At 34.1% G+C, this 25,235-nt stretch overlaps 2 protein-coding genes across 4 annotated transcripts in view; one reads left to right on the top strand and one right to left on the bottom strand.

Annotated features, from left to right (window-relative positions):
- Positions 1–7,804: 7,804 nt before the first annotated feature.
- Positions 7,805–11,856, bottom strand: LOC117680303 (uncharacterized). Of its 2 annotated transcripts, XM_066085751.1 has the most exons (3): positions 11,604–11,856; positions 11,017–11,459; positions 7,805–8,489 (listed from the first exon to the last, which is right to left on the bottom strand). In XM_066085751.1, exons 1-3 carry the CDS (start codon positions 11,854–11,856, stop codon positions 8,472–8,474), a joined length of 714 nt encoding a protein of 237 aa, XP_065941823.1. In that variant the 3' UTR covers positions 7,805–8,471. The 2 variants fall into 2 exon arrangements, with proteins under 2 accessions (XP_065941823.1, XP_011455122.2); XM_011456820.4 differs by having other exon boundaries at positions 11,017–11,856.
- A 6,635-nt stretch (positions 11,857–18,491) lies between these two features.
- LOC105335326 (signal transducer and activator of transcription 5B) overlaps positions 18,492–25,235 on the top strand; it is a 179,915-nt gene continuing 173,171 nt past the window's right edge. The window contains exon 1 of one of the 2 annotated variants that reach the window (XM_066084668.1): positions 18,492–18,628. In XM_066084668.1, the coding sequence (XP_065940740.1) occupies positions 18,617–18,628 (12 nt within the window). In that variant the 5' untranslated portion in view covers positions 18,492–18,616. Of the gene's footprint in view, positions 18,629–24,771; positions 24,947–25,235 lie in introns of those variants that run through there. The other variant, XM_066084669.1, reaches the window with a different exon arrangement.

Below are 25,235 nucleotides of genomic sequence, written 5' to 3'. Positions count from 1 at the left end.
AAAGATGCAAATATAAACAATCAAATGCTTCTTGGTGATTCATGTGGGTTAATTATGAAGGTAGCGATCATTGCAGGAAAAATTACATAACCCGCTACGCGGATAATGTATTTTTTCTGCTATATCGCCACCTTCATATCCCCCATGAATCACCAAAGAAAGCATTTTATTGTTTAAATATAACACAGGCACCTGACGTTTTTAAAAACTTTTTTCTTAATGAAAAAAATGTCTTGTACTATAATATATAGCACAAGATTTTAAAGAGAAAAGTTTAAAACGTCACGTGCATGTGATTTATAAAACCCTTTAAAATCTTGTGTCTATATAGTTTTGTAAAAATGGTTTGAAATGTAATGTAAAAATGAAACAAGGTTAGGAAAAGAAGTATAATAACTTGAGGAATGACAAAAGAAGAGACCATCATTTGATCATATTGACGGTTTGCTCTCAGTGATATAATATTAGTTAAATGTGGCCGATTGAATGAACTTAACATTATTTGTGTTGATCGTCATAACAATACATACCACCTGTTTAAGCTGCATCGTCTATTTTTTTGGCTACTACAGTATCAATTAATTTTCCATACAAACTAATTATCTTATTTTTGTTTTGCCAGAACTCACATTTACACTTGATGTTAAAGTCGTAATACAATCATCCCCGCCTCGACTTCAGGGCGAATTTTAATATGAGGCGAAATAACGCGATACCCTTTTTATGACGTTTGTTTTGTAAAAAAAAAAAATCATCATTTTTTATCCATTAAAATATGGCTTAATTGACCGGGAAAACTACCGCAGTGTCTGTAATTATACACATACTTAGCATAACCATCGTTTACAAGCGTACACAAATCTGATATAAAATCGGACCATGCAGCTTTAAAAAAGGTATTGTTTTGTTTTTCTTTTTTTGTATGCGTAATTTTCAGACTTAACAATTAGTAAAACTCATATTTATTGCCTTTTTATGTTATGAAAACTGTTTTGTCAGTTTTGGGCAAAAACAAACCAGTTCAATATATGTTTACATTTTGACCCTCCAAAGTACAAGATGGCCGAACATCCCTCTATAAAATAATAATATTATTATCAACAGAGGACAGCAACATTTGACGGAATTCATGCCAACAAAACACATGTAAACAATAACAAGACTCGAGTTTTGTTTACAAAACAAAGAAATAACAACTCTGAATCGTGCTTCTAAATCAATATATAACTTTTAAATTTTGGTAAGACATTAAAAATACCCAAATTAACCATTCTGAACAAAAAGAAAAAGGAAAAATGAAATTGAAAATGTTTAGTCCAAGTCCCTTTAAAGAATATTTGTAAAGATATGCTCCTCTATAATATGTTTTATGGTGCTACCGTTCTGGCGAGCGCAGCAAGTATCATTGTCAACTTGTAGTTTTGTTTAGGTATCAACGAACGTCAAAGAATTTTTGAGAGAGTATATTGCTCTACAATAAGTATGCCAAAGGTACTTATTATAATGGTTATGATACATACAGCGCAACCCACTACCCAGAGAGAGAGAGAGAGAGAGAGAGAGAGAGAGAGAGAGAGAGAGAGAGAGAGAGAGAGAGAGAGAGAGAGAGAGACCGGAACCTGTCATGAACCTGACCCCCCGGTCATTATTCTACGTAGAAAAATGACCCCTTTGCCTGAAGAATCAGTGTCATTTTCATGAAAATGAGCACACTCCACATGAAGAAAAGTGACCCCTGTAGAATAATGACCCCCTTGTAGATTAAAGTTTTTCAGTATATTTTTTATTATTTGTGAAAAATTCTTTACACTATTTTAATTTTTACTGCTGCAGTTTACAGAAAATAACAGAAATTATAATTCATATTCAAGTAAACTTAAAGTGAAAGAAGGGGTAAATCTTAGAAAATAATATCCTTCCGTTATAACAAGATATTGAGGTATTGCATCGGGGTATGGTTGTCATCTTAACAATTACATTTACATATATCTATGGTGTTCCGATAGGGCCACTTCGACCTATAGTGATAGTGCGAAGGCGAAGGAGCAAATGTGCGAAGATACGACGACGAAGCGCGAAGATGTGATGCCTAAAGTGCGAAGGTGCGAAGGCGAAGGAGCGATACTACTATCGCACCTTCCCAACTTTGCACTCTGGCCTTCGCATCTTCGCACTTTCGCCTTCGCCTTTTTTGATTGCATTCAGCAAGTCTCGGTCGATTACATAGAATTTAATACAGGCACCGTACTCGCCAAGGTTTTCCGATTAATCCATGCTATTATTGGTACGCATGCGCTAGGCCATCGCGCTTACTATGAATGTTTATAAACATTTTAATGTGTACATGTAACATATATGTTTACCAGTGCTGGCTATGCCTAATCATTATCTACTCCACACAAAATTTAATGTCCGCCATAATGTGTACATATGCACTTCTAGACTCCTGTCACTTACCAGCCGTCTGTTTACCGTGGACCAAACACAGTAACATTCTAATTTCATTATGCGACACTCCTTGCTCATGCATGGATCCAGAGGGGGAGAGGGGGTCTGCCCCCCGGAAAATTCAATATTAATAATTTTACGCAGTAAAACGGGAGAGGGAGTCCGGACCCTATCCCCCTGGATAATTTAATTTTATTAATTTTATATAAAAAAATCCAAAATATGCATCGGAACCCTTTAAACGATGGAGAGCTCCGCAACTATAAATCATAGGTAAAAACAGATTACAAAGCTCACCGAGACGAGGCATCACCTTTATGAGACCACCTTTATCATATTATATGAAAAACATCCTTTATGATCTTGGATATTCATGGATTCTGTTTTGACACAATATCGTATACCATCTGTTAAAAAATTGTAGGATAATCATATGTTCATATGTTATATATAATCAATACAATACCGGTAATATAAAATTAAAATTGCATCCTATCATACTTACAATATATATCATATAAAATCATAAAATACCGTAAAAAATTGTGAGATATGATATTGCAACGTATGATATGACAATGTATTATGTTATACATTATAATTGTATTTGATCAAATAATAGAATATCATAAAACATAATACAATATAGTATTATATGAAACAATACCAGTATCATATTGCAATAATAAATCATAACATTGAAACATATGATATTATATTGTATATATAATTAAGCATTGAATCATTATTTTTTGAAAGATGTGGTCTCATAACTGCAACGGTGTGTGCATACAAATTGTAAAACGCGCGCAAGCGCGTTATGAAAAATTGTTTGCACTCATCGTTGCAGTTATAAGACCTCATCTTTCAAAATATAATGAATCAATGCTTATATTTACGTTTTTTAAACATGTACTTCCTTCCCGCAAATATGATTTGTTTTTAAAAAGCTCTGTCTTTTTCAACGAGTTATGCGAAATTAACGGAATGGCCACTGGAACAGCCGAAATATGCTGACAAAAATAGTGCACAGCGTTTTAAATTCTAATAACACAATTTTATTTTTCTTTGTGTAATTTAATGAATTTGCTCTTGGTAAACTAAGAAATTAATCAATGAATACTTTTAACTGTCAAAATATATTTACATCAATGAAATATTTATCAGCGCAAGTATAATAACAGGCCGTTATCAGGTTTGAAGTCGCGATAAGAGTCAGTTCCTGTTCTTCGAGAAATACAGAAGGAATACTAAATGTATTCATACGCACCAGATTTGGTGATTGGGTCCTCTGTGTTGTGCGTAAATATCACTCAAATCAACCAATGCAATTTAATAGAGGGAAAGAAAGTGAATGTAAATATTATAGTATGATATTGTATTGTATGATACTGTATCATATTTGATACATCATATGATATTGTATTATATAATACAATATAATTTGATACAACATTGTATCAAATCAAATGATACAATATCATGGAATAAAGTAATATATATATAATACAATCATATTATACACCTTGTATCCTATGATACAATAATATATATCAAAATATCATAAAATACAATTTCATGTGATATGATAATATATCATATAAACCAATATCATATTATACAATATCGTATGATACGATATTTTATAATATTGTATCATAAAAATCAATACTATACATAACAATATCACTATACAATATCATATGATAAAATATAAAAAAAATTGATACAATATTTTATCGTATCATATAACGTTTTACAATATAACATATGGTATTATATTGCATCCTATTAAACAATAGTGTTTCAAATCATACAATACTATATCATAGGAATCATGTTACATCATTTAACAACAACCACATCTATCTATCAAGCAGGTTTGAGTGAGGTAGGAGATTTCTCTAGCATTGTTGATAATGGAGATCAGACTCTGCATCTAAAGCAACCTCTACGTTTCATTTACAATATAGTTAAATCAACTATGCAAGCTATCATCTATAAAACATGTGACCTGTTCCAAAAAACTAAACCTCATCAAGAATCATAAACCTATGGCTCTGATTCAGCATTCAAGCCTGTCAGGTGCATCAGTATCATAAGACGCACCATCCATACAAGTTTAATGAAGTTAGGACCAGTAGTAACTAAGATATAATCATTAGAGGACACCTGCAACAAAAACTTTAACCAGCTCCAAAAACCTTAACCTCCTCCATGATCCGAAACCTATAGCTCAGATTCAGCACTCAAGCCTGTCTGGTGCATCAGTATCATAAGACACACCATCCATGCAAGTTTGATGAAGTTCGGACCAGCAGTAACTTAGATATTGCTATTAAAGGGCACCTGCCGCAAAAAACTTTAACCTGCTCCAAAAATCTAAACCTCCTCCAGCATCTGAAAGTTAGGAACCAGATTCAGTAGGTCCAGATGCATCATTCATGTAATTTTGGTGAAGAGAGGACAAGTAATAGCTTAGATACAGGAGCTGCAACTAAAACTTTAACCAGCTCCGGACGCCGACGCCAGGGGTATAATAGCATATGCTCCCTTTGAAATCGTCTCGGTGAGCTAAAAAGTCGAAAGCACGAAGTTTCGAAGGCGAGAGTGCGAAGTTGCAAAGGCGAAGAAGCAATAGTAGTATCACTTCTTCGCCTTCGCAACTTAGCACTTTCGTCTTCGCATCTTCGCGCTTCGCCGTCGCATCTTCTATATTTTTCATATTGTTCATGAATTATACTTGCATTGAGGATTTCCACAATACAAACTGCTGGGTATACAAGTTCATCACCCAGAATTAATGATGAAACCAAAATTATGAAACGTTTACTCCACTGTTAGGCATTATAACCAAGCTGAAGTTAGTAGGCACTGACAGCAGCCATTACGCCAGTAGAGGTTAATGGCCAATAAGGAAAATCGTCAAAGTACTGAGAGTACTCGTATAGAAAATATATTTTACTTTATCCTCGGCATACTTTAGTTTAGTTAATATCAAGATGATTAATGCTTCAATAGCTTGTATGAGCTTTGATAACTTTGTATACAATAAAGATCGTGTGATCAAAATCCAGCGGGATATAAACCCCTAACATGGGCCCTAACCTCTTATCAACGCTTTTAGAAACAATCTTTTCTTATATAATCGATCAGTCTTTATTATCTATTTAGATTTACTATAGCCAGGTACTCTTCACAAATTTGCTCCAAAAGAATAAAGTCTATTCATGATCACAAGACAACATTACAACAAATGTTTAGAATATTGATGTTCATGTATTACGTAGAAAAAAACCAAACTAACGCAGAATGATTTTTTTTGTAAAATCACTTTCCCCAAGAAATATAAATAAGAAGTATTCATATTCCTACGTTACTGCCCCTTAGTCTTTTTCCATAAAGATATATACATGTATCATTCTTCGATTGACAATTCATTCACCAATGAATATTGCTTATATCATTACAACAATTATTCTTTCATGATTATTGTTCGTTAATTATCACACAATATCCTCATTGTGTATGAATTTTTCTTTATTTGCGTCATTTCCCGCCGTATGTCGACGAGAGAAGTAACGTAACTGTTAACAATCAATTTGTGGCAATGTCAGAGTGTTTTGCGTGTGCTTGCTACGGATATGAAAGGCTATATACAGCGATTTATTTACAAGTTCGGTGTTTATAACTTCAAAATCAGTTGAACAGAGTGAAAAATTAAGTAATTAAAAAGTCATTTCTTGGATACGGGGTAACCAATTTCTATTAATGTTTACGGGGGGGGGGGGGGGCATTTTTTTATGGGGGTCATTTTTCTTATGTTTAACATGAAGAAAAATAACCCCTGGGTCTTTTTTCTTCAGAAAAATCCAATTATTCTTTAGCTAGGGGTGTCATTATTCTACGTAGAAAAATGACCCCCGGTCATTATTCTACGGGGGTCATTATTCTTCATTACACCGGCTCGAAGACTATGTAATCCGAACTGACGTTTATCCAGTCCAATAGATTCAAGTGTAGACAAAAGAATTTCTCTAGCTCTTGTATAAGACAAACTTTTGTGACCCTTCAGAATATATGATTGAGAGCTTTTACAAAAACAAACAGATCTGAATATGAACTCATCTGAACATGCACTAATATTAGCTTTTTCCAAATACCTCTTAGTGATCATAATGGGACATGTAATCTGCCCAGTACCGGAAATGTAAACAGTAGTACCTTTCTTGTATCGATCAGTTTTACTTTTCTGAAGATTAATAAATAATGAAACTAGACCTGTTTTTGTCTCCAACAAAAAAGAAGGGCTTTTCGACAGCCCTTTAAATCCCTTGTTTAAATTTTAAATATTTTTTCTCAAAATCTGTATATTATAAAATGAGACTAAATATCAGGAACATATATCCAGACGTTAACATTTAAGAAATAAAATGCCCAAAGAAAGACAACTCCAGAATTTTATATCCAACTACATCGTTTGTTTCTAAAAGAAAAGTTCTAAAAATTCATATGTAAGAAAGAACTCAACTATGATTCATGACTTTTGGTAGGCCAATAGCTCTAATGCCAATCATTCGTTAAGCAAAGCGAGATAACTCTTGAAATTTAATTTTTTTTTAATTGTGATAAAGTTATCATTTTCAGGCCCTTAAAACCCTGATAAGAAGACAAAAAGTGCCCCCTCGGACCATATTTTTTAAATTGTACTCTTTATTGTAAACAATAAACTGAAAAGATTTCTAAATTCGGATGAAAGGTAAAAAAGTTACGGCTAAAGGGCTGTTTTGAACGTTGGCCCCTGCAGATCCCTTATTTTTTCGAATTTTTCACCCAAAACCTTTTCCGGTCTGCGCATTATATGTGTCATTACACAGATAAAAAATTGTAATATTTAACTGAAGACTTTTTGAGAAAACGAATGACGCGTGATTTTAGTTTAACATTAAAACTCCCATAGTCGAGTTTCATCGACCTATAAAACCGGAAGTAGTAAACAGATTTTAATGAAACTCGGAATGTATATTAATTACTTCTATCTTAATAATGTTCATGCATCAAATAAATTTTTAAAGGTCATTTGAATGTTTTCGTTTTTTCATCCCCCCTTTTTTAAATTTGTGGGCTTTATATTTCAAAAACGGTAAGATAAAGATACTTGTCAACGCTTACAATTTTGTATAGCTAGACAAGATAGATCTAATTGTAAAATTTGAACGTTCAAACTTAAAAAATAAACAAAATATTGGGATTTTTTAATTTTTAGAATTGTCTCTGTAGGTTCCGGTAGTACCGGAACCGGAAGTTCAAAACCTTACATTCCATACTTTGAAAGGATGGCTTTATAACAGTTGCATTATTGATTCAATATATCTGACAGCTTTTAAAAAATCGCTGTCAGAAAACTGTCTAGTATAATAATAAAAAAAGACGAAAACAATAGGTCTTTTCGACCGAAAGTCGAAAAGCCCTAATAATCATCAAAAATTTGAATGTCTGACCTTCTAAGATTAACAAGCTCTGAAAACCTTAAAAATCCGGAAAAACTAAGAACGCACATACAAGCAATTCTAAGATCAAGTAAATTACAGCTGTTGTTACCATACAATAGACAAATATTTTTAAGAATGTCTGGAGAAATAGGTTCCTTTTTGTTTCTCCCTCGGTGTCCAATAGATCTGTGGCATCCTTCCCTTGTTGAAATAGGAAGGAATGAAGTACAATGATCGGGAAATCCACACAATTTATGTGTCCAACTTATAGCATAAAAAGCTTCATCTATTGTAGCTACTGAGTTACATGTATCGCTGAGATGAATCAAATATAGGGAAACGTTATAGTCTGAGGCTGGTAGTGAAGAGATGTTATTACGTGAACACCACTTACAGAATTTATTGAATGCTCCGCTGTACTTTGTGCGTGTATTCTCAGCTTTTGATTTTAAACAAGTTTCCGGAAGTCTGCTAGCCAATGGCTCTAAAGAAGGTTCCGCGCACGCCCAGGAAGTAGTCCATTTTCCTTGATTAAAGATATCTGAAAAACTTGAAGATAAAACCAATCAAATAAGATAGCTTCAATTATAATCGTCAGGTCTCTATATCCCATTTTTCATTCAAATCGCTGAATAAATTGAACAGTTCTAATCCGTTTTTAACTGTGTACTTAGTTTTCCGTAACATCTACAGTATAATAACGATGTAATCGGATATATTAAAAAAGAATGATCAACTGTGTAATCAAATTTTACAAGACAATTACAAATCTTAAATAGTTCATCTGTACATAAACAAAACCAGACCGTGCCAGCTTTTTCAAGAATATAAATAATCTTGAAAGGGCCATGTCTGAATACATACTAGACCATGCCATCTTCATCAAGATACATATCTTGAAAGGGCCATGTCTAATTACAAAAATACTAGTACTAGACCATGTCAGCTTCATCAAGACACAAGTCTTCAAAGGGCCATGTCAGCAATCACAATGATAAATAATACAGTTTCTTCACAGCATCAGATGTAAAACAATCATAATAGACCGCGCCTGCTTCATCAAGATAGACATCGTGAAAGGGCCTCGTCTACAACTGCTCAGCGCAAAGCCTTATTGCCAAAACTTTAGAGTTGAAATTATCTGAACCGAATAAACCATTTTTATTATTAACTCCATGACAAAACAAGTTTTGGTATGGCGCAAATTCTAATACATCAGTAACATACCCTCTACATTTCATTTCTGCATCGAACAGCAGTGTCCAAAAAGGAGCGGAAGGCCACTTCGGCACAATAAGAGTTCCAATAGCTCTGCAGTGTAATATATGCTTGATCACTCTGCTAACTAAATTAATTGGAGGAACTAACCAATTATTTTCAAAATGCCAAGACTGTGAAAATGCACCGACAGCTTCAGAATTTGGATACCAAAACAATGAATTAAATCTCTGTAATTTAGCATTTTGAGCGTTAGCGAATCGATCCACTGTATGTGGACCCCACATGCCGTCTATAAATTTAAAAAACTCATCAGTAGATTGCCAATCATCAAAATCAATAACATTTGATAAATAATCAGCTTTTGTATTGTCCTCTCTAGGAATCCAAACTATGCTTAATGAAATAGCAAATTCGACACACTTCGAGAATATATTAAAAGCTAAACTCTGTAAATGAGGCTTTGTGCTACCTTTTTGAACAATTGTGACACAGTTTTGGTTATCTGTGTGCCATCGTACTGCTTTTCCTGATAACGAAGCTGCAAAGTAATTTAATGCTAAATCAATCGCTTTTAACTCTCTCCACGTAGAACTCACCAATGACTCAGATTCTGACCATGTATGGTGTACGAATTTTTCGTCTACTTCAACCGTATATGCTCCTGCTGCAACATTGCTAGCATCTGAAAACACTAACACAGAAGGCAAAGATTCTGCAATCAAACGTTTATAATTCATTTTTACCAAGTTATTTGTCGAGAATTCTAACTCTGTTTTCACCAAATCTGGAAATGCAAGATTTATTACATAATCCCAATGACCACGGCTCACTACAGCTAAATACCGGTAAATATTTCTCGTCATTAAGCTGCAAACACAACCATAAACAGGCGATAATGAAATAATCTGTCCGGCAAACTCATTGCTAGTTCTCAAGCTGTAAAATTAGGAAAAGAATTAATCAGGAAATTCAAAGTCGACTGAACTTCGTCAGTTCTTCTGTTCGGAATGAATAAAGAATAACTCTTTGAGTCCCACAGCAAACCAAGCCACTCTATGGACTGCACGGGCTGAAAATTTTAATTTTCTATAATCTATCAATAACCCAGCTTGCATTAGAGAATTGTGAACAAAGTTTGAAGCTTTCCGTGTGATTTCATAATATTTACCGAACTTCAGCCCATCGTCTAGATATAAAACAATATCTATGCCGTGGGTTCTCCAGTGTTTAACCAATGGCCTTAAGCATTTTGTAAAAATATACGGAGCTGAAGTCAAGCCAAAAACTAAAACGTTGAAACAATACTGACCCTTCCAATAAAAAGCAAAATAAGTAAGTTGTTTTCTGCAAATATCGATGTGATGGTAACCAGATTTTAAGTCAAATTTGAATAAAAAAATTAAAGCAACATTCCAGTCTTCAAACTTAACTTTTTTTCTTATCTACAAATTTGTTTAATTCACTCAAATCTAATATTAGTCTCTTTTTACCTGAACCTTTGTTATGTGCAACATTGAGTGGACTGACAACAAAAGGCTGAAAAGGAACTTTTTCTATACAACCGCTTTCCAAAAGATCTTTTATAGATTGTTCTACAAATTCAACATTGTCAAGAGCAGATTTGTTGTTCTTGAAATTCATAGGAGGAGGAGGTCTCTGAAAAGGAACAACGTATCCATTTTTTATAATATCAATAACGAACTCGCTAGCTCCAATACTCTGCCAATACTGGACATTTTTCGCCAGACTGCCTTTGACGCCTTTGCTGCAAACAGAGCTATTTTCAAAGTAAGCAATATGCTTCAAAAACAAGTTTATTTGATTATCCAAAAGCGATTGATTTTGATCAACATACTTCTCTACAGATATATTTGTTAACGCCAACACTGGGGGCGCTGGACTGGACTGAAGGCGCTGTGCACTGGGATTTCCAGTGTCCGTATTTTCGGCAATTGTAGCAGATATCGTATGGCGAGGGTTGTCTACGTTGCTTTGTGTAGGGTAAAAAGGAACGCTGAAAGGACGTAGGAGCAGGACTGCGATCGTCAGAAGGAGTAGAGACAGTTGCAGAGGGTTTCTTGTAAGGACGATAGCACCGTCTCTCTTTGAGCGTGCGGAGTGCACGGTTTTCAGCTTGTCGCATGCGCTTCTCATCGTCCGAGTCAGAGGCGAGGTCGTCACTTTCATATTCCCGCACTGTTGTCCAACCGGCCAGAGACTTGTCAGCAATGCGAATGAGTTTGTGTCTCCTAGACAACTTTGTTATGATAGAAGAAACAATACTGGCCGATGACGAATCTTTAACAGACAAACGTTTCTGTAATTTCGATAAGTCACTCAATATTTCTGAATTGAAATTGAACTGAATTTTGTTCCCTTCGTGATTAAAGTTAACGGATACTTCTTTCTTTATTTGCTTTGCTAAGGGGTCAAAGTCATTACCAGTGGAAAGCTGGTCCTTCAGGTTCTCAAGTTTGGAATCCAAATAGGATTTGAACAGGTTAAATGTGTCAGCAATATCCGACGTGGCCTCTGGTCTGCTGGGCGCTGTATTTGGAATTCCTGGTGCCGTAAGAGTGGAGGGCTCGTCAAGAATAGAGTTGTCCATAGGCTGGTCTCTAATTTCAGCTAGGAAATCTGTAGTCTGCCTCGACGACATAGAGTTAGATTCTCGTAGTCTGTTGCAAAGTGGCATCGAACTTCGAATAACTTAAAAAAAAAACCAAATTCTACTTTATATGTGTACAAGTCATGCGTAGCACGGAATAATACACCTTTCCATAGCCGAAGCATAAGCTCCGCCCACCGTAGATACGTCATAGCAACGAGGCAGCCTCGGACAAAAGAGTAAACAATGGCGGCTACTACAAACGCTCTCAATATTATTTCACCCGATATTTCGATTGAATTCTTCAAAAATGTTACATTGTCGTCTCGTGCGAAGGAAAGGGGGTACAATTTTTTCATCAACGGTTATGTTCATGCTGTAAAAATATACAGCACCACTGACAAAACCGTAGAAATTACGGCAAAATGTTACCGGTCTATGAAAAAGAGCGAAGACCCACACAAAGTAAACATGACCATAGATTGTAATAAATGTGCTATTGACGATAGCCATTGCTCTTGTCAAGTAGGGTGAGTGAAAATTGTTTTATTGGTGATAAATAATTGTTTTTTGTACAGTTGATTGATTAAAAAGCGATCAGTATCACTGCCATCATTTCCGTAAATCGTGGCGAACTCGAACAAAGATGTCAACTTTGTTATTCAATTAAAATGGATTAAATGTGAATAATTAAAGTGATTTAGGTTATTAAATGAGCATTATTCGTATCTTTAGCTACATGTTACTGTATATTAATCATGCTGGCATGAGAAATGGGTAGTTATTACTAGTTAAACAATATCTTTGTTCACGAGTAGACTTTCTGGGACTTGTGCTCATGCCACAGCGCTGGTGTACACTGTACAGCATCATAAACGCCTTGGATTGAATGAGGTCCCTGCTGAACTTCCATGTACAAGTTTGCCTCAACAGTGGCATAAACCAAGAAGCTCAAAAATTCAGCCTGAGCCAGTTTCAACCATGGTTTTTTCAAAGCCTAAACCTACACCAAGAAAGAAGAAACCAGTTATTGTTGACAAACCAAATCAAACGTATACAACAATTTCTTTAATTGTCAATTTGATTTATTAGATTCAAAATCACAAATTTACATTCACAACAATATACAACATTTGAAAAGAAAAAATCTGGTAACAAAATTGCTCTTTAATTTACATAGAATTCCTGATGTGTACCCTGATGATGTTAAAAGGCTTAAAGCTGATCCACAACTGCCTTTATCATATTTGCTGCAGGAGGATATTAGTTTACAACAGTCTATTTGTGGAAATATTCAAGAGGGATCCATGCTCAAATACCATGTATGTCCTAAATACATATTGGATTCTTAAAAATTACTTATTCTGAAAAATATACATGTATATAAATGTGCATACAAACAGAATTGAACATTTAAACAGAATGCTACACTGTCACATTAAACAATTTAACATCATTCATCCATTACTAACATAACGAAAAAAATCTGTTTTATTCCAAATATAGTGTCACCAAGATGACTTAGCAAAAGTTGCTATGATCACATTAGTCACCTAAGACATTGTTTAACTTGTATAAATGACTTAATCAATCATGATAATTCTTAATGGAAAGATTTGAACTATAAAACATTCTTCAATATATAAACAGTCACGCTCAATTATGAAAATAATACTTCTACCAGTATAATTCAGTAATGCTTATATCAAATTTAGTTTCATTCATTCATGCCCAAAAGTTTTCATAATCATATAATAACAAATCAGAATTGTTTGACCCAGTTGTTTCCTATGTTTTTCAATATAGATAAAAAGCACAGTACACTGATACCCTCACAAAGCCTGATATACATCAGCCAGTTTCAAAAGCACAACTTTCAAATTAACAATACATACAGATACTTGCTATGGTTGTTTCACAAGAGTATCTTGAAAGTTTGTAAGAAGAGAAGCACAAACCCAATATTCATTAATGGTGTGCAATAGACTGACAGGGATTTTTCTACTGAAAAGTTTGAAACATTTAATTTGATTAATTGCCCTCTCCACATGTATCCTGTGAGCTGCAATTTTCCTTGTTAGAGTCACATTAGCTGCACTCATTGAATGGGCAATAGTCGCAAATGGAGGAATATTTAGCGTAAGTCCCATTTCAGCTAGTTTGTCCTCAATTCGGAAACCTTTGTCTGCCATCATAGAGTCTCCTGGATGTAAATATCCTCGCTGCATCAGAGATTCTAGATACTCATATATTGTTCGGTACATTACTAGTAGTTGATACAAAGCCAAGAGAGTGATTTTAGGCACTAGGTTTCAGACTGCGGTCTGGGAGGCTTTGGTTCAGCACATTTGCTGGAACGTAGAGTTTCAGACAAATAAAGGTTTCAAGCACAGAGGGTTAAAAGGAAAATTTATTATATCATTCAATCATATTTGTGATCAAAGTGAAGTGATTTTCATTTAATTATAATAATCAAACTAAACGTAAAGTAACGTTAAGAAAAATTAATATCATTCGTGGTTAGAACCCACAAAACACATTACAATATATATATATATATATATATATATATATATATATATATATATATATATATATATATATATATATATATATATATATATCTATCGGCTCTTCAGTGGATTTCAAATTGTAACAGAAATAACAAACGTTGACGTCGTTATTATGACGTCATAAAGTAGACAACGTCAGTCACGAACAGTGTAAACAATATTTGGAGATGGCGGCAAATATTTTTTACAAACACATGTAAACGTAATAAAATATGTACAGATGATATTGTTTTAAAATAAGAGGTTATTAAAATGAAAGCTGAATAAAGTCAATGCAGAATAAATAATGCAATTATCTATTAAGTTTAGGTTTAAATTTATTTATGAAATATTGTTCTTTTGCATGTTGCAGCTGATCACTTTCCTCGCGTACTTTGTAAAATGGAAAAATTTCAAACTGGCCTCTCCCGCACACATCAAAATGTTCACTACACGGGGTGTTACGAACAGAAGGATCCCTTATCTGCTGCTTATGTACCCTCACACGGTCGGCTAATTTGGTCCCTGTTTGGCCAATGTAATTTTCTCCGCATCCATCGCAGGTCATGCAGTAAATGATGTTTTTGCAGTTCATATTGGAGTTGACTTTGAAAATTGTACCGTTTTTGAATGAAATTGTTTGTCCTGTCTGAATATATATATATAGTAAGTGCCTGTATCTGCAACAATCGGGTATCCAATTCAAAAGATTATATAATAAGGTATATTTACATCTACCGAGTATTATTTCCTCTATTTCTTACGGAAACTTAAAGTTAATTCACAGCTCTATAGAAACAACCAGACAGAAATCTACACGCCCCGTTTATCGATTGGTCGAAATCTACAGCAGCTGAAACTGAGAAGAAACTGACAGAAGTGAAATTGACACGCCCTGTTTATCGATTGGTCGATTGGTCGAAGCCTACAGCGACCTAAGAAAAATCACGGACTGCACGAAATAATAATGATGCTGTCAGACTCAAAGTCTCACAGGAGACGATTTGGATGTTTCTTTTAACTAACGTACATTAACAGTAATGAAGTGAATTTGACTTACTTTTGATAATCAATTTATTAATTAGTCAAAAGAAAGATGTAAATATAAATTTAAAAAATGCTTTCTTTGATGATTCATTCGGTTTATGAAGGTAGCGATCAATGCAGAAATTTTTTTACATAACACGCTAACGCGGGTTATGTATTTTTTCTGCAATGTCGCTACCTTCATATCCCGAATGAATCACCAAAGAAAGCATTTTATTGTGTAAATTACTCCATTTGCGTGTACCGTATTTTTAGGTCCTGAATCGCTCACCTGACCATATTGCAACAATTTATTGTCGGTTGTCGTCCTCTAGTATTGAAAACACAATGGAAGAACTGTTTGTTTACAAATCAGAATCTCGTTTTAGATAATTCTTATATTGGATGATACTCGAAGCATTATAATTCTGATATTCATTAATGTAGAACGAGATAAATTGTTAATTATGTGTAATAAAGATGAAACACGATATATCTATCTTGTTATATATATTCTATAATCTTGTGATGTATATGGTATATGTTATGATGAATATCCAGATCCTGTACGCATTAGTTTATATGGGAGAAATTGTCTTCTTGGAGTGTGTGTGTGTGTGTGTGTGTGTGTATCATTGCTAGTAGAATGGGTTCCAGAGGTCGTAAGTTGAATCCTAGGTCGGGGCGGAGATGGGGCTCCAAATAAAGTGAATTTGATAATTTCCCTGTGCTATATATATATATTTCTTATGGAAACTTATAGTTAAGTCATAGCTCTAAAGACAGCCAGACTGAAATTTAATGCCCCGGTTAACGGTAATTTAGTTATTTTATTTACTTTTCATAATCAACTTATTAATTAGTTATAAGAAAGATGTTAATATATACAATAAAATGTTTTCTTAAATGATTCATGCGGAATATGAAAGTGTCCAAGTAGCGTAGTGGACAATGCACTCGCTTCTCACCGCTGCGAACCGAGTTCGATCCCCGTGATCGAGAGTTGTTGTATGTGATACTAGTAAGGTACGGCGGTCGCCCGCTTGGACACGTGGGTTTTCTCCGGGTACTCCGGCTTCTTCCCACAACAATGACCCCCTCGCGCTAACATCTGTGCCAACGAGAGATATGACTATATAAGTTGTAGAACTTGTTTATCAATCGTTGTAAAATAAATAAAGTTCAAGGTTCAGGATATGAAGGTAGCGATCACTGCAGAAAAACCGCCGGTTATGTATTTTTTCTGCAATGTCGCTATTTTTATATCCCGAATGATTCACCAAAGAAAACATTTTATTTTTTAAATATTTGTGGTTGTAGTCGTGACTATATTATTCACTGGATTCATCTTTTTCCTGAATAATAAATATTGACCAGATAATCCCTGTGCATACATGTATGCTGACGCCTTCCAGTGTGGCTGTGTATATGACTGTGTTCTTGGCCATGAAGGCCGGACAACAGTACTATAATTATATCAAGTGTGGAACGGAGGTGGGTGGCGAGGGATCCGAGGAAAACCAATACTAGTATTTAAAAATAAATATGTTGCTTGATATGGATCTTCAATCAAATGAAGATCACACATGTCTTAGATAAAACAAGCATTCTGAGAGTATTGCATAAGCAATACACGTCCCCTACCGGTTTGTGGTAATTGTGAAAACAATGCACTGTTATGCAGAATATCGAACCCGAACAATAAAAAATTGGAATATAAAAAAATAATTTTCTAGAAAATATGTCAACCGGACGCTACAAAAGTGTAAACTTGATCTGTAGTTTGACATTTTGAATCTGTTCAGCAAATTTCATATCATTCCTCAAACGCATAAAGAAAAAAAGTGTGGAAAACTGAAGTGGGACAGACAGACGGACGGACAGGCAGGGACTAAACAAATCATGATCTTTAAAAAAAAATCTACAAAACTCCGGTCTATTTGTGCTTTATTAGTCCCCTACCGGTTTTCACCGGAGGGGACTATAGCTTTCCTCTGCGTCTGTCAGTCCGTCCGTCTGTCTGTCCCACTTCAGTTTTCCACACTTTTTTTCTTTATGCGTTTGAGGAATAATATGAAATTTGCTGAACAGGTTCAAAATATCAAACTACAGATCAAGTTTACACTTTTGTAGCGTCTGGTTGACATATTTTCGACAACATTAATTTTTTATATTCCAATTTTTTAATGTTCGCGTTCGATATTCTGCATAACTTTACAATTTCCTCCAACCGGTAGGGGACGTGTATTGCTTATGCAATACTGTTTGAAATACAAGCGATCTACCGGCAATACGCGTTCATCCAAGCAACACGCAATAACGACAAAAAAAGGCGTACGATTCTTCAAATGAAATATTTAACTTCTCTCTCTAGAGATGGGTCAAACTGTTAGTACTTTGGAATTGATTAGTAGACTCATTGTTGTTCACCCAATATAGCTTGAAAAATAACATCAAACAGGGTTAAGGTCGCACATTTTAAGGTCAAAGGCCAAAGTACTTTGGCATCAGCAGGTGCAATTGATGTTTTCTACGCGAAAAACTTCAACGTTGATGTTTACATTTTCCAGTGTCTTTGTCTGTGAAAACACTACGAATCGATTTTGTTCTAACTAGTCCAATAAATTCAAAAAATGTATTGTTTGGGCACCAGCGGGCTTTGCATTGATATTTTAATTTTTAATCGTACAATTGCTGAAAATTATACAAATATAAGTAAAAAGGAATTATTCTTTGAATACTATGAGATGATTATTTCGGTCGGGGCGTGATCAACCCTTCGGGCTTTATTGGATTTGATCACACCCCGACCAAAATAATCACCTCATAATACTCAAAGATTGATTCCTTATTCCTTAATTAAAGCTCTTACTTAATATACAATATAGCACGCAGTTCCCCATCGTCGGATACCCACGGGTGATCGCGTCTTTTATAAGTAAAAGACGCCATCACCCGTGGGTATCCGACGATGGCAGTTCCTGTATTTAAAGCTTTTCCACAACATTTTATTTTATTGATATATTTAGCACAAGTTCTACATGCACAGCATGTATACCATAACCCAAGCCCCCGGCAACGCCCGGGTACTGCTGTCATAATGTCACAATTGCGTTTTCATTTTTAAAAAAATTATGAAGAAATGAATGTATTTTTCGGTGCGTTTAGTGGTGTTGCCTTTGACCTTCTTTGTATCGAAACCGAAACCTGGAGAAATCCCTTACCGCCACAACACAGAGTAATTTTAAACGAGGACCATACGTGCAGTTATGAAAATCGAGGTATGGTTTATTAGTTATTTAATTTTACACGCTTAATTAAAAGTCATAATTAAAATAGCAATTGGATTTGATATGATAAACTTAAGTTTTAATTTATGGTTTGAATTTTAAAGTTCGTGCAATAAGGCCAGTACCTGGGTATAAGGGATCGTCAATGTTTTGAAAGTTTGTGTTTGCAGACAATTTGTCTTTTATCTGGAGCAAAAAAAATTAACTACCTCATTTCAGCTAAAAACACCCAGCGTCTCAAAATAAAAAGTCGGTCAAAAAATTAAAAACTCATGTAGATTTAATTGTGTTTTTCCATAATTAACCATTTAAACGCAAATACAGCGCTATGAAAAAAGTATTCGCGCGCGATATTTTATGTTCTACCTGTATGCATAAGTTTGTACTTGAAATGTTTCGGATAAGAAAACTATTATGCCATCAAATATTGTTTTGATTAAGCGGCAGCAGGTTGAATTAAATAATTATGCAACTTTCTCTTTGAATCGATAGAGACCCATTCTCAACTTAAGAGGCTGAAGAGTTATTTCGCTAGTTTGTACATTTTCCGTTTTTTAATTTTTTTTATTATGATCGTGGCCACATCCTGGCTCCAGGGGGCGGGGGTAATATCTTAAAAATTCCATTCCAGATAAATCAAATAATCCTATATTTTAACCCCATTGCTTCTCGCGATAACGTTTTCTCCGGATGTATATATATAGTGCTATGCATAAAATTTTAATCTCTTGAGATTACATTACAAATACATGTATTATTCATGTACAGTTCACTTTTTTATAATTCAATATTATATCGCCAACATCACATGTACATGTACTGTCATGTAGTGACGACAATGTTAACTCAGCATCGAGTTTACCGACATTGTCCTTATTGACATCTTGCGAACAAGTCTTTTAAAATATCATCATAAATATTGTCTGCTATTGACTGCTAGTCTTCAAAGTTGAAAGATTTTGTTTTGACGACAAAACAATGTTACAAACATGACGATATGTAAATAATGCAGACACAATGTCGACTTCACACCGTACTACAAAGCAAGAACGACGATAAGATAATTTTATTTCCAAATTCTGGGCCCTTTTGGGCATACAAAGGTGCATGTAAAAAAAAATATATTATATTCAACAACACCTACACACTAACAAAGAGAGTGAGAATGTTTCTAAATGATAGTTTATATTTACATAAAAGATGAGTCTATGACAGTCTCAGTTGAAAACAACTATAAATGTAGCTTGCAAAAATTTCAATTACATTATCACATTCATTAGACATTAGCCAGATAAACTTGTCTTTATTACATAGATTTTTAAAATTTTTACATAAGCTATCCAAGGATTCTATAAAAGGTCTCCTTAATGTATTGTTTGATGTACAATTAAATGTAAAATAAATTTCATCTTTGACCTCAGATTTACAAAAAGTACATTTTCTTTCATTAACAGGAGTATTATTATAGCAACCAGTTTCAATGGCTAATGAATGAGAACTAATTCTAAAGTTGGTAAAACATTTTAAAACATGAGGATTGTGAATGACAGAAAAATATTTTTCTCTACAAATTCTTGTTTTAAAAAGGGTATATGTTCTGAGTTTACCAATTTGTTTGCCAGGTATTTGCTTTGTCTGCAAGTGCATTTCTCCAAGTGTTTTTATATATTTCACTAAATTTGCTTGATGCTATTGAATCAATATTTCTATCATGTATAAGGTGTTGTAAATATAGTTTATCTAGGATAAAATGAATACTGCTACTTCAGCTGCTTTTGTTATTCTGATATAAGAAATTGTTTTCATACATTGCATTTTTAATAAATTCAGGGAGAGCTTCAATTCTTAGTAAATATTTTAGATTACACTTTATGATATCAACAAACATAGGAAAACGACCTAGTTCACCAACAACTGCTTGGTTACAAGCTTTTTTATGTACACCACTTATATATCTCAAAAATTTAACATGTAATTTTTCACAATACATCTTATTGAAAAAGTTTTCAAAACAATAAATGGGGCTTTTAGTAGAATTTACATCTGTAAATATTCATTGTCCCCCAAATTTCACAAGCGTGTAATAAAATTGGTTTAATAGTATGGTCAAATAAATGTATTAAAGTGTGGACACTTGGTTTAATATTTCCAAAAGACTTGAGAAGTTTGAAATAGGCTTTTAAAGCTCTTTTGTAGAGATCAAGCTGGCAATTTGTAAATGTACCTGAGGAGCTAAACACAATTCCTAGATATTTATATGATGTCTCTTGTTCGATTACATGAGTTTTATACATGAAAGTTTGAACTGACTTTGAGTTATATTTACAAAATACTATGATTTTTGTTTTTTTAAGATTGGCAGTTAGACAATACTTGTCACAATAGTCACTCAACTTATTCATACACTTTTGCAGCCCACTTTCAGTTTCTGAGAAAAGTACCAAATCATCAGCATACAATAAACAACTTAGAGAGAGATCTCCTAACTTTACAGGGTCGTCGTTAGTATTTAATTTTGTTGGTAAATCATTGATTAGTATCTTGAATAAATTAGGACTAAGATTATCACCTTGTCTTACTCCAACTCTTGGTACAAATGACTTAGTAAGTTTATTTTTGAGGTTTACACACACTGAATTTTCCATATACATGTTTTTAATCACACTATAGAAATATCCTTGTATTCTAAGTTGTTGCAATCTATATAGTAGAGCCGAGTGCAACACAGTATCAAACGCCTTTGAGAATTAAGTCTACAAAACAGAAATAACGTTTGGATTTATTGTTAGTATATTTTGAATTAAGGTTCCTAATATAAACTCATGGTCACTTGTCCTAGACTTTAGCTGGAAACCAATTTGGACTTTATTTATTACATTGTTAGAATCCAGATATATTTGTAATCTTGTGTTCAGTATACTATTAAACACTTTATATTTACATTATCCAGTGTCTTTGCCTGTGATAACACTACGTATCGATTTTGTACTATATAACCCATAATACAAATGACGCCAAATTGAGGCGCCAGCGGGGTTTGCTTACTTATATTTAAAGATTTAATCGTACGATGGCCTAAAATTATATAAATATAACATAATAAGTAATAAGGAATCATTCTTTGAATATTATGAGGGGATAATTTCGGTCGGGGCGTGATCTATCATAAAGCCCTTCGGGCTTTATTGGATTTGATCACGCCCCGACCAAAATTATCACCTCATAATACTGAAAGAATGATTTCTTATTCCTCATAGATAAACAAGAAGTTATTGTTATTCCTCTGTAATTTAAGGGTTCATATGGACTATCATTTTTATGAATTGGTTTTATAAAACCAGTTTTCCATTCTATTGGATATTTTCCAGAGGAAAGTATGAGATTAAACAATTTTAATATGTATCGAAGAAGAGGTTGTATTTCATTTCTAATACCATCTAGTCCAGCAGATTTATTATTTTTTTTAATATTATTTATTGCATTTATGGCCTCCTTATCAGTAATTCTAAAATCTAATGTTTTCTTGCGCAATTTGGAACGAGACGTTATTTATCTTATCTTATTTTATCGTCACACTGTAAGTGTTCTGTTGGTTCAATGATTAGTAAAGCAGAATCAATTTTATCCCCAGTCTACAAATTTAGGAACAATTACATTTACGACGAGAAAAGTGGGGGGGGGGGGGGGGGGGGCTAAACCCTCTATGATGCTATGTGCCTTATGGTTATGTCTTACTTTGCAAAAAAAAAAGAAGGGGGGGTATTCCCCCCCCCCCCCCCCCCGGTTCCGACGCCTATGTGTAAATAGATATCGTTTGTCATTTACATTTTAAAAGTGCTTTCAAAGTCATGATAAATAATCGTATTTTACACTTAATTTTCCTGAAATTGATTTGATTTGAGTCTATTGCGCTACAAGATACATAGCTGCAGGTCTATAGCTCTCAGTCGGAAAAAAAATCCGATAATTTTTCTTCAGACTAGAGGATAACTTGTATACACTATAGATATGGCACGCCAAATTCAGAAAAATGAGCAAAACATGGTTTCACATTTGATGAATTAGGTTTATTGGCTGGTAACTATAGTTTACGAACCGTAAACCATAGTTAACGATAAGATTACTATAATTTTCATCTGTAAAACTTTATTTAACGGTTGTAAACTATAGTTAACGAATGATTATCTGAGGTTATTCATCTGCAAATAACGTTAACGATAGATTTTGCTGATAAATTTAGATTCACATCTGTTTACTATAATTTACATTCGTTAACTATAGTTTAGAGTTAATGTTGTTAATCATAGTTTCACAGCCCGGAAACTATATTTATCAGATAAATCATGTTTTGTAAACGCAAATGGTTGTTTTCTGTGTTAATTTTAGTTTTACATTTCTGAGACATAGGTGATCGCATTAACTATGGTTTACAGATGTGAAATATAGATTAAATGTGTCAAATAATGTTTCACAGATGATAAACTAGGTTTATCGACTGTTAACTATTAATAGTTTACGGACGCTAAACTATAGTTAACAAAGGTTTATTGTTAAATTATAGTTTACGGTTCGTAAACTATAGATAACGATTCTTAAACTATAATTAACGATCCGTAAACTATAATTTTCATCTGTAAAACTATATTTAACGGTTGTAAACTATAATTAACGAATCATAATCTAAGTTTATATGTCTGCAAATAACGTTAACGATAGATTTTGCTGATACATGTAAATATAGATTCACATCTGTTTACTATAATTTACATTCGTTAACTATGGTTAAGAATTTTTAATCATAGTTTTACAATCGTGAAACTGTATTTATCAGATAAACTATGTTTTGCAATCGCAAATGGTTGTTTCAGTGTTAATATTAATCATAGTGTTACATTTCTGTAACATAGATGATCGCGTTAACTATGGTTTACAGATGTGAAATATAGATTAACGGCGTTAACTATAGTTTTCTGTCCGTAAACTTTAGTTTACAACCGTTAAACCTAGTTTATCGACTGTGGAACTATGATTATTTCATTTTTTGTGAATTTGACGTGCCATACATAGAGGGTAGACATATAAATAGATATCGTTCATCATTTACAAAATTAACTGGAGAGCGCCTGTAGTTAAAACACGTTTGCCACAGAAGTGTCCTTTCGGATATTATTTCATTTCATCAAATGAAATACAACATGACTTATTTTTGTAAAGGACAGAAGTTTTACCAAGGGGCTTCGGTAGATGACGGTATTATACCCGAGTATCCCCTTAACACCCGATAGTCCTTTTTTTTTATTCCATTTTATACATTAGAGTTTGAGAGTTTTCTCAGAATAGTGTTATATGATACGAATGACATCTCTGGAAGAATCAAGAGGGCGGTGCGATGGAACTATTTTGTGTTATGGTAGCAATCTTGAGTTGGAAATTTGATTAGATATAATATCATCAAATATATGTTTAAACAGTATAAAAAAATTCAGTGGCGGATTTAAGGAGGGGGCACCCGGCGCCTCCTAAAATTGTTAAAATAAAGTTAAATCATAGTACTCCTTCTGGCAATCATATTTCTGCAAGGCAGAGGCTTTTGATGGGATTACTACAGACGTCCCTGAAAATTGTAATGAAACTTTTATTACTTTTTAAGTATAATCACGAAAAGAAATATCACAGAAGTCTAAGTTTGATTTATTCATTTAATTTATTTTCATTAATTCATTTTTGCCTCTCAAAATCTCTAAAAATTAAGGAGCTTCCCGGGGTACCTCCACCTCCGGGCTTTACCCTGGACCAAATGGGGGCCTCAATGTGGCCCCCATACTCCCTGCCAACAACTAGTGCCCTCTCTCATTTTAATCCTGTATGCACCCAAGAATTTATTCGTATTTAGGCCTAAGGCCGAAAACTGCGGATCTAAAGGAATTTTACAAAAATTACATGCTTTATTTTAGGGGACCCACTCCTCCGAAAAAAAATGTGTATAGAAGCAGTACAGAAAATAGTAGTGATACACTATGAGTATTTCTTCGAGGTTATTTTGTTCATCATTAGCGTTGAAGAATTCACACTTTAAGAATTAAACAATGAATACAGAAAATCCCTAACCGAGGCGGGCTAAAAATGTACAGGGGCGAAACAATACCACTACCTATCAACATGGCCGACCCATTTCCAAGAAATGAACACAACAGCTGATTCCTGGAAATGCAGTCACTGAAGTGCCTTTGGCGATACTGAAAGTTCACGCTTAGAGGGCATTTTTGCATAAAGAGTTTCCTTTGGTCAGATATCAACGGTCCTTTAGCTGTAAGTTCACACAGTTTGTAAAGAAACATCATTTCTACGTACATAACATACTAGGCCTATATAACTGTATAAGAGTACATGTGTAACAATATCACCCAATACAACGGCTGATAATACCAATACGTTCGGTAGTCTGTAATTATCTTTCCAAGTAATATTTAATAGTTCTACGTATGAAAAGTGGGTGGAAACGATTGAGAAAACAAGCGTGCCATGCATGAATGTAAACGCCTGGAAAAGACAGGTGATCTTCTGATGGTCCCCCTTCCCTTTACTATCACGTTCATAG

The sequence above is a fragment of the Magallana gigas genome, chromosome 5, assembly GCF_963853765.1.
Source record: "Magallana gigas chromosome 5, xbMagGiga1.1, whole genome shotgun sequence".
Classification (NCBI taxonomy): domain Eukaryota; kingdom Metazoa; phylum Mollusca; class Bivalvia; order Ostreida; family Ostreidae; genus Magallana; species Magallana gigas.
The sequence above is the reverse complement of the archived record's forward strand: the minus strand, read 5'-3'. Positions and strand labels throughout refer to the sequence as shown.

Bases quoted from the DNA above. Each gene is read 5' to 3' on its own strand.
- LOC117680303 (XM_011456820.4), bottom strand. From the start codon at position 11,856: ATGCCACTTTGCAACAGACTACGAGAATCTAACTCTATGTCGTCGAGG.